At 49.6% G+C, this 10,387-nt stretch overlaps 1 protein-coding gene across 2 annotated transcripts in view; it reads left to right on the plus strand.

The window, feature by feature from the left end:
• VPS26C (VPS26 endosomal protein sorting factor C) overlaps positions 1-10,101 on the plus strand; it is a 44,895-nt gene extending 34,794 nt beyond the window's left edge. For both annotated transcript variants that reach the window (XM_003927622.4, XM_010338272.3), the window contains 5 exons: positions 569-649; positions 1,576-1,650; positions 5,596-5,746; positions 6,125-6,277; positions 8,466-10,101. In XM_003927622.4, coding sequence (XP_003927671.1) covers positions 569-649; positions 1,576-1,650; positions 5,596-5,746; positions 6,125-6,277; positions 8,466-8,548 — 543 coding nt within the window. In that variant the 3' untranslated portion in view covers positions 8,549-10,101. The remainder of the gene's footprint in view (positions 1-568; positions 650-1,575; positions 1,651-5,595; positions 5,747-6,124; positions 6,278-8,465) is intronic.
• The last annotated feature ends 286 nt before the right edge of the window (positions 10,102-10,387 follow it).

A 10,387-nucleotide genomic window follows, 5' to 3' on the forward strand; every position in this document is an offset into this window, starting at 1 on the left:
GTCCTCACTGCATGTACTTTCTAATCTCGCTTACAGAGTACCTGCTGCTTCACCAGGTGCTGCCGTCTGCCAGCCCTGTACTAAGTGCTTGTCACACATTATCTTACTGGAGTCTCGATGCAGGTGGATGTTAATAGCCCTGTTCAACAGAGGGGAAGCAGAAGCTCAGAGAAGTTGTGTTATCTGTCTGGGCTTGCACAGTAAGGCAGACAACGGGATCTGGCCTGGCCTTTGCTCCTGAGCACACTGCCCTTTCTGTCCCACCAGCCTGCTCCCTGCTTTAGGCAGGACCATGCACCTGTGTGCCAGTGGGTGCAGCTGCAGGACGGCTGTGCAAATAGATTGAAGAATAACCGTAAAGTGGTGCTTTCTTAAAGGTAGAAATGCCTTTAATTTGAACATTAACTCTTCTATTAAATACTATATTATGTATGTTAATTTCCTATAATGCACTGATTGTATAATATTTCCCTCAAATATGTTGACTGACTTGTCTCTTTGAATATAATTCCAAGATGAAAGCAAATCCCACTCAGATGACCTTTGTTTCTCCAACTCTCCCCTTTAGTATACACTGCGCTGTGACATGAGGCGATCTCTGTTGGCGAAAGACTTGACAAAGACCTGTGAATTTATCGTTCACTCCACTGTAAGCTTCACTTTGGGCTCTGGTGCTGAATAATAGGAATCTCCCATGGGGTCTGAGATTTTACCCTATTTACAAGCTAATAATTTAGCCTTTTATTGTTTCCTGGGTACTGGCAGAAGACATGACAGTCCTGGGTCAGAGATTGCCAGTGGCATGAGCATCACGTGGGCATCATTGTCCTTGGCCCAGAGTCCCCCAGCTGGGGCCGTGGGCCAGAGGGACTCCATATCATCAGCACGTTGGGCATGGCCCTTCTTCCCCTTGGCTCTCTGGATGGTAGAGTGACCTTTTGCATCCCAGCCCCTGGATAAAAGATGCCAGGCGGGCTCTTATGAAGCTCGGCTATATCGATGGATTCTGAAATTATGTAACATGGAGGTGATCACTGTGACTGCTGTTTTGGGGACATTTATAACTATTTTATAGGTATGATTCTTCAGGTAGACAGCTCTATAGCTCAGAGGCTAATAGCAACCTGACCCCCTGGGTTTGATGCTCAGCCTCCCAGCTCTACTGCTGAGCCGAACAAGTCACTGAGCTCTCTGCCCCACTTTCCTTATCTGTAAAGTGGGACCATCTGGGAGGTGTGAGGAGTCCCTCGGAGGTCACTGTGCTGAGAGGTTTCAAATGAGTACCTCCCAATAACAGTGCTCTGTTTCTTAGGTCTGATTTTTAAATTCTGAATCTGAAAGGCACGTTGGAGATTAAGACATCTCTCCCCTCATTTTACAGATGAGGAAACTGAGTTTCAGCAAAATGGGGAGACTTGGCAGAACCATGCTTGGGACTCAGGCCTCCTCCTCCTAGTCCCCCATCCTTCCTGCTTTGCCAGGCTGCCGTTTGTTTATTTTGGAAGGGGAATAGCTGTTTGACCTGCAGCACTCTTGGCCTTCACCGACTGACTTCAGTTTAACCTCTCGTTTTAGCCTCAGAAGGGAAAGATGACTCCCAGTCCTGTAGACTTCACGATTACTCCTGAAACCTTACAGAACGTCAAAGAGGTAAGACGTTCTGCTCACACAAGTGCTGTGGGTATCTTCCCAGCAGCCAGACCCCATGGACTAGCTATTGCCTGGGTGGTTTTATTTGGAAATCACATCATCAGCCAGCAGAGATTCCTGATTGTTTGTACCCAATTTACGCAGTATTTTCCATTTGACTTCCTTTTTATGCTCAGTAAAGCAGCTTAGAAGAAGAGTGCTTTTGAAAAGTTCTGCAGGGAGAGTATGTCTATTAATTGCACTGTTTTCCTTCAGTTTTACTGCATCGTGGGCCCCCGAGGCCCCCTGCTGCCCGTGACACAGCCATGTCCCTTTATTTCTTGTGGTTAGCCAGGGCCTGAGCCCAGCCCCCTGGCCTCTTGTCATCCTCCATGGATGTTTAGTTTGCCGTTTATCCCCCCAGCATTCCCACCTGGCACAGGCCGGGCAGCAACGTGCTTTTTAAAGATTCCACAGCGCCCTCCTTGGTGGATGCCTCACGGCTGGGACAGGTACATTGAGGACACAGGCACCTGGGCAGTGCCAGCCCAGCCCCCCCACCTCCTGTGCCAGGACAGGGCTGCCTGGCTCTCAGTGGAGCCTCAGCTGCCCACATGCGCTTTACTGGCAGAGTACTTCACTTGGCCCTGTCCAGAACTCTGCCTGGCCCCAGCCTCCCTATCTTGCCCTCTCCTCACTGCCATGCATTTCCCCAGACTTTTTTTTAATGGTATCTGTCTCAAAGAAAGCAGTGAGTTCCTGTAGTTCTTCCTGGATGTAACTTTTGTTCCTTCCTCTTAATTCTTCATTCTGCTGTCTGGACCACACTCACTAGGGTCAAGTTAAGGATGAGCTGGGAGGACTGGGTCCTGGGAGGTCACTGGTCTTCTCCCTCAGAGGCTGGATGTGTGTCATGGGGAGCCTTGCAGACAGGTGAGGGAGGAAAGGCCACTGCCCTCTCCGTCCCGGCTCTGAGGGCACACAACCCCCTCAGACTCCTCTCTCCCACCTCTGTGGCCTGTCCGCGGAAGCGCTGACTCAGCAGTAATGCTTCATTTCTAGGCGCCGATTCTTCCTCCGGCTGCTGCTCCTATTGCAGATGCAGTGGCCTTTCATCTCCGTTTCCTGTGTTGATTCTGTTTCTCAGGGGTTGGTTCTGTTTGTCGAGTGCATGTGTCTTTTTCTTGCTTTTCTTTTCCTTAAATGTGTATTGATCCTTGGTTGTCGGTTTACATTTATGAATGAGGATCTAGTGCGTGTGGTGGTGTTGAAGAGGCCGTGTCCTTAGCCCACGGGAGAACCTGTTCTCCTGGTCCTCAGCCCACACTGAGCAGAGGCGCTCGGCCCTGGGGATAGCACGTGGCAGGGGTGTTTGTAGGCAGCTTGTCTCCTGAGTCCAGATGCTCACTGTCTGCACTGTGGCCATGAATGACATGGGACCCTTGTCCCACCTTGCCCTGAGTCTGCTTTTCCAGGTGGGAGATCCCCTTTGCAGGAAGCTGTGGTACCAGCCTGTGGCAGCTTCCTCCACCTCGTGAGCTCGCCCGTGATACCCGCCTACTGCCCTTCGAAGGCCCCCGCCTGACGGCAGGCTGACCACACGCCCCGAGAGCACACCCACGCTCACTGTTCCCCCTGCCACCTGGGGGACAGGTGCCCGAACTCCTGGGAGCCATGGCATCTGTCCACTTTCTCTCCAACAGAAATGCCTCATGGGGCTGCTCCCTGCAGGGTGCTCCTTGTGGTTTTTCTAGGTGTAGGTTTAGTTACAAATGTAAGGAACTTTTCTTTTGACAGAACCATTCACCTTGATTGTTGGAAAATAAGAAAATAACATATAAAGCCAATAAAATAAAATTATGTATTCACAAAATGCCACTGGTGGTTTTTTGTTTTGCTTTTTAAGTAGAAAAGAGATTTATTGGAAGGCTGTAAGATAGCTTTACAGGAACTACAGGAAGGCTGGAGCTCAGACTGAAAATAGTGGAGGTTTATTTTATTTGTATATGTTAATATCATGTCAGTGGGAGGAGTGGGAAAACGAATGTTTAGTCAGTATCTTGAGCTGTATGTTGAAAGCTTTCCTTTTTCATCAGTTGCCTAAAAGAAGTTTAATGTGAACTGCTACGCTTTTTATTTTTCTACACAAATAGCTTCTCTTAGTTATTTTTAAAACCCTGGCTTGGCCAGGGACAGTAGCTGATGCCTGTAATCCCAGCACTTTGGGAGGATCACTTAAGGTCAAGAGTTCAAGACTAGCGTGGGCAACATAGTGAGACCCTGTCTCTACAAAAGAAAAATGTAAAAATTAGCTGGGTGTGGTGGCATGCAATTGTAGTCCCAGCTACTGGGAAGGCTTAGCTAGGAGGGTTGCCTGAGCCCAGGAGGTGAGGCTGTGGTGAGCCATGTACTCCACCCTCAGCAAAAGAGCAAGACCCTGTCTTTAAAAATGTGTCTACTTAAAAAAACAAAAGCAAAACCAAAAAACCTCCATCTTGAATGCAGACTTTTTCCGAGGCTGCAGCTTTGGGGGCTGCTGGGTCCAGAGCTGTACTGCCCAGTCAGGTGGCCATCAGCCACTTGTGACCATTGACCCTGGAGACATGGCTGGGCCAAGTGGGTGAGCTGGAAGTGTAAATACTGACCAGATTTCAAGACTCAGGATGAAAAGGAGAATGTCAAACATCAGTCATATTTTTGATATTCATTACATGTGGAAGTGATAATACTTCTGATATATTGGTTAATTTTACCTTCGTTTTCAATGTGTCTACTAGAAAATTCTAAATTATTATGTGTCTTCCACTTGCAGCTTACATTACGTTTGTTGGACAGTAGTATGCCATTCTCTGATCCTTTCAGTAACTGGCATCCAGCCAGTGGTAAAGACCCCTGGAAAAACTGTCTGTGGCTTTCTAGACCAGACCCATCCAACCCACTGCCCACAGGCCAGAATGGCTTTGAATGTGACTCAAGACAAATTCATAAACCTTAAAACATGATGCGATTTTGTTTTTGTGATTTTTTTTTTTTTTTTAACTCCCCAGCTGTCAGTAGTGTTAACGTATTTTATGTGTGGCCCAAAACAATTATTCTTCCAAAGTGGCCCAAGGCGCCAAAAGATTGGGCACCCCTGCTACAGACCATCATCGCCCTTCCTGGCCAGTGGCCCGTCTACAGAGCCAAGGTTTATAAGCGTCTCATCAAGCGTCAAAGAAAATCATTTTCTTTAAATTTCTATGAAATAAAATAAATGTCTTGGCTTTAAAACATTGCACAATTGGGAACATCTTTTAATTTTTTTTTTTTTTAAGAGACAGTATCTCATCATCTCATTCTTGTCGCCCAGGCTGGAGTGCAGTGGTGCAATCATTGTTCACTGGAGCCTCAGGCTCCTGGGCTCAAGCAACCCTCCTGCCTATGTCTCCCAAGTAACTGGGACTACAGGTGTGCACCAGCCTGCCCAGCTACTTTTTAAAACATTTTTTAGAGATGGGGTCTTGCCATGTTATGCAGGCTGGTCTTGAACTTCTGGTCAAGCGATCCTACTGCCTTTGCCTCCCAAAGCGCTGGGATTACAGGCGTGAGCCACGTGCCTGGCTGTTTGGTGTTCTTTTTTAACTGTGTGTGTGTGTCAGGTTGTCCTTGAACACCATGGCGACTCCCTCAGACTTTCTTGTGTCTTATTTCTTGGTAAGAAGGAGCTTTCTAGATCTGAGTCTAGGAAATTGGGATGGTTCTGTGAGTCATTTTCAGTCCAAGGAGTGTCAGGTGCCGTATGTAGAAGGTTGTTGAATAGTTTCCACAACGTCAGTATTCTTGCTCCTTCTCATTTTGTGAGACGGTCCCAGTGGAACATGTAACCACGCCCAGCTTTGATTCCAGTTTTTATTCACACCAAAGTCACTATAGAGTGCCTTCCCTACTTTCTTCCATTCCCATGTATTTGTTTTTATTTTGTTTTAGAGAGCTTTACTTCCCAAATTTCTCATTCGAGGACATCTCAACTCAACAAACTGCGTCATCACACAGCCGCTAACAGGAGAGCTGGTGGTGGAGAGCTCGGAGGCCGCCATCAGAAGCGTGGAGCTGCAGCTGGTGCGCGTGGAGACATGCGGTGAGGCCGCGCCCCAGGCCCTGCAGTACCTGTCACCCTTGACTGCCACCCTTGAGTTCCGGGCACAGGGATGCACCCCTGTGATCCCAGCTACTGGGGAGGCTGAGGTGGGAGGATCGTTGGAGGCTGCAGCGAGCTGAGATCGCACCATTGCACTCTAGCTGGGGCAACAGAGCAGATTGTGACCCTGACTCTAAAAAAAAAGGATGTCGGGGGAAGCAAAATTAAGAGCATGGCTGTGCGTGGCAGTAGCCGCATGTCCGAGGACAGTGAGGGAACCCTGGAGGATCCTTGGAGCAGACGGGGGGGTGGTGCAGTGCTGATGAGGCCCCGCCGCCCTGCTGGCCCCGACTGCATGACGTGGCCTCCCTTCCCCAGGGTGTGCAGAAGGCTACGCCCGCGATGCCACGGAGATTCAGAACATTCAGATCGCCGATGGGGACGTGTGCAGGGGCCTCTCTGTTCCCATCTACATGGTCTTCCCCAGGCTGTTCACCTGCCCTACGCTGGAGACCACCAACTTCAAAGTGGGTAAGTGGCAGTCACCCCCAGCCCTCCTGGGCCCATGAGAAGGGCCGCTCAGTGCCAGGGCTGCTGTGGGTCACATAGCTCAGACCCTGCCACCTTTCAGTCCCTCAGCACCAGGGCCTGCTGTGGGTGACACAGCTGAGAGCCGGCCACCCTTCGGCCACTCAACAAAACCTCGTTAGGGACCTGCCGTGCCACACAGGGGACACACCCACAGGCAGTCCTGGTGCTCGTGGAACTTCCACTGTCACACGGGGAAACAGACCCACATGAATGTAGACAAGGGCAGTGACGCCGAGCTCCATGAAGAAAACTCAACGCATGTGAGCACCACGTGAGCAGGGGTGGTGTGGATGCTGACAGGTGGCTCTGAGTGAAGGTCCAGGATGGCGCAAACCCCAGAGTGGGCATTCAGCAGCACGAAGGACTGGAGCCCCACGGCCTAGGCTGCCTCTAGTGAGTTTCCATGAAGCTGCGTGTCATATTTTAACCACGGGATCTGAATTCGGTCACAGACACCCTTTTAAATCCTGCCTCTTTCCCTTTAACATCGTATCATGAACATTTCCATGTTCTCAACTCTTCCTGTAAATATTTTAATGTCCATCCATCTTAGTAAGAATAATGTGAATTGGGAGATCACTCCACACTACAAGGAGGCAGAACAGAGACCCGGTAGGAAGCGACTGAGCCTTCTCAGTACGACGGGACAGTGATTCGGAAAGGCTCAGGGCGTCTAGGCTGGAAGTCAGGAGTGAGCACCGCATCACATTAGGAGCAGCACTTCTGGGTGTTCTTCTCCAGCTCTTTGTGCAAGTGACCTCAGATGCGCGGTCAGCCCCGTGGCTGGCTCACTCGGGCTGTAAGCAGCACCTGGGTAGCGTGGCAGCTCAGAGGCAGCTGCTTTCCTGCTGAAAAGGAGAGCCCACGCCAGCTCCCTCTCCTGCCTACTGGCATCCCTCTCTGTCCACTCCAGCCACACCCGCCACCCTTCTGGGGGACACGGCAAGAGGGGTGGAGAATCCGTTGAAGGGAGTGGTCGCAGGAAGGGCCCAGGGGGCTCTAATGTAATGACAATAAAGTGAGGAAGGGCAAAGGGGCACTGCTGGTGGCCGACTCTTCTCGTGGCCGATGTTGGGGCGGAGGTGGATACCCCACATGGGGATGTTGTCCTGTGGCCCCCAGCCACAGGTTGGGCACCAACTCCAAGGCCTTTCCACAGCTGAGCTGCCACAGTATGGGGCTTGGCACAGGGCCCTCTGCCCACACGACACCCTCCCCACCCCTCGTCACACTGGGCAAGGACATGGTGCTGATTTGTCTTCAGGCGCTTCCTCTCCACACACACCCCTTTTGTGATGATCAACAGGGCTCAGCCATAGCAGCTGAAGAGTCAGTGGAGAAGGAATCCTGTTTACTGAAAGGTGATGGATGAATAGTATCCAATGAAGCAACAATAAATTGCCGCTCCCCCCTCCCCCACCAAATCGAAGTCTCACTTTGTCACCAGGCTGGAGTACAGGGGCATGATCTTGGCCCACTGCAACCTCTGCCTCCCAGGTACAAGCGAATTCTCCTGCCTCAGCCTCCTGAGTAGCTGGGACGACAGGCATGCACCCAGCTAATTTTTGTATTTTTAGTAGAGACGGAGTTTCACCATGTTGGCCAGGATGGTCTTGATCTCTTGACCTCATGATCCGTCCACCTCAGCCTCCCAAAGTGCTGGGGTTACAGATGTGAGCCACCATGCCCAGCCAAATTGCTGCTTCTGGAGATTGTTTCTCTCCTGGGGGTTACGGACATGGGCCCAGACAGCTACGGGCTGGTTCATGGTCTGCTATTTCATTAAGAACTGTAGGAAATGTAAAAAGGCAAAGGAATACGAATGACTTGAAAGGGTTCTAGTAGGTTCTCTCTAGGAAAGCAAAGGGACAGGGAAAGTGGAGTTGGGGAAGGCTGACCACTCACGTTCCAAGATGAGAGGACAAAACCTCACTTAGAGAAAGCTGACAGAGGTAGTCAGACATCAGTAGAGTCATCTCCACTGGTTTAGCTGAAAGCTTGGGTGGTGCTGAGCGGACAGCACCGAAACCCACGGCGCCGGCACTCCCTCTCCGTTAGAGCTTACTGCGACTGCCCTGGCGGCGGCTGCTCAGTGTCAGCATAAACCCACGGGCTCTTCTCTTCTCAGAATTTGAGGTTAACATCGTGGTGCTTCTTCATCCTGACCACCTCATCACGGAGAACTTCCCGCTGAAGCTCTGCAGGACATAGCCCAGAGGACGGAGGCAGGGAAAACGGAGCGGCATCTGGAAATCCAGCTTTATCCCAATCCTAAGGGAGCTCCAGCGAGCAGCATAGGCTTGTGTTTGTGCTTATTCCATGTCTGAAACGAAGCAGACCCACAGGTTAACTTCTTCGAGGCTTTTACTTCCAACAGGCGCCTCTAATCAGCCCTTTTCTTCGAAATGCAACAAGATTTCTTAATGCTATTTGCAAGACCATTTCACAGAAGACAGTGACTGTGGCTCCTGCGTTAACTGTACCTTTTTAGCTACAGTGAAGCAATTGTGACAGCAGTTTGAGCTTTGCTGGTAAGTGGGATCATGGGGACAAATGGAAACCTCTCTCCAAGTTGCCAACGCATGTGGCTGGGACTCCCCACAGCAAAGGGTCTGTGGCCAGTCGACATCCAGGACGGCTGCAAGCACAGTCCATGGATGGGAAGTTTGTAGATACTCTCTAAGGCGGGGGGCACAGGGCAGAGTGCTAGCCACTGGAAATGTGTGACTCCCCTCAACCCCCACTCTATTCTGTAGTTCTTTTTATAACATTTTGATTATAACTTTAAACTTTGCAGGCAACTGGAAAAGAGTTTTCCTTGCTCTCATGGGGGTATTTGGCTGGTGCTGAAGTGTTTCTAGTCTCAAGAACCGGCATAAAATCTCATGCTGCCATTTCCCTGAACATATAGAGACAGGGATTTCCCTTTGTCGCCCAGGCTAAACACAGTGGTGAGATCACAGCTCACTGCAGCCTCGACTTCCCTGGATCAAGCAGTCCCTCCCCTCAGCCTCCCGAGTAGCTGAGACCACAGGTGCGTGCCACCACACTCAGTTTAATTTTTAAATTTTTTGTAGACAGGTTCTCCCTATGTTGCCCAGGCTGGTGTTGAATTCCTGGACTCAAGTGATGCTCCCATCTTGGCTTCGCAAAGTGCTGAGATTACAGGTGTAAGCCACTGTGCCCAGCAGTTTCCCAGAATATATTTAAATACAAAGTTACATAAGGGGAAAACATGTATGTTTGCTCCTGTTGTTACTGAGGAGGTTCTGAACAGCCGGAGACCTGTGTGCAGGGCAGGTCGGGGAAGGCCCCTCTCCCCAAGGTGGTAGCGGGAGAAGGTCCTTGACTTGATGAACTTGGTCTGCCTCTGAGCCACCTAAGGAAGGTGTGTTTTGAGCCAGGATTTTTTGGCCTGAAGCCAGCATTTTCTCAGTCTCCCTTTGTGGTTCGAAGGATATGGTCTGTTGCAATACATTTCTTTCTTCAAATCCTGTCACTGTCTTGTTGGCCCACAATTAATAGGACCCTAAGATAAGCCACGCTGCTTTGCCCACATACTAGCCTGCCTTTGTACTTTTCAGTCTGGATGGGCTTGGGCCAAAGAGGCTCAGGCCGAAGGCCTCCCAAGCTGTATTTATTTCCATGGACCTGAAACCGTGTTTGGGGACATAATGCCAAGGGTAAACAAGCCTGATTTAGGCACTGCTTTATCCAGTGGCTTCACCCGTGAAATTAATAAAGCTTATCTGAGTCACTTGAAACTTGGTTCCCAGAAAATTCATTTCTGCTTTATAAATCTCCTTTTATGCCCACATGACATTATTCCTTATCTGTCTTTGATGATGTGTTTAAACTGAGCAGCAGAAAACAGAGGCCACACTTCCTGGGAAATTTTAAAGGAAGAAACCATTTTTAATGAGATGAAAATAATGAATTTTAAAAATTAATGACAATTTTGAAAAAGGTTTGGGATATATATTGCTATATAACGTCTTTAATAAACTGATTTATATGGATATAAATATGATGGCTGCTTTCCTTAGAGCA

The sequence above is a fragment of the Saimiri boliviensis genome, chromosome 18 (genome assembly GCF_048565385.1).
Source record: "Saimiri boliviensis isolate mSaiBol1 chromosome 18, mSaiBol1.pri, whole genome shotgun sequence".
NCBI lineage: Eukaryota > Metazoa > Chordata > Mammalia > Primates > Cebidae > Saimiri > Saimiri boliviensis.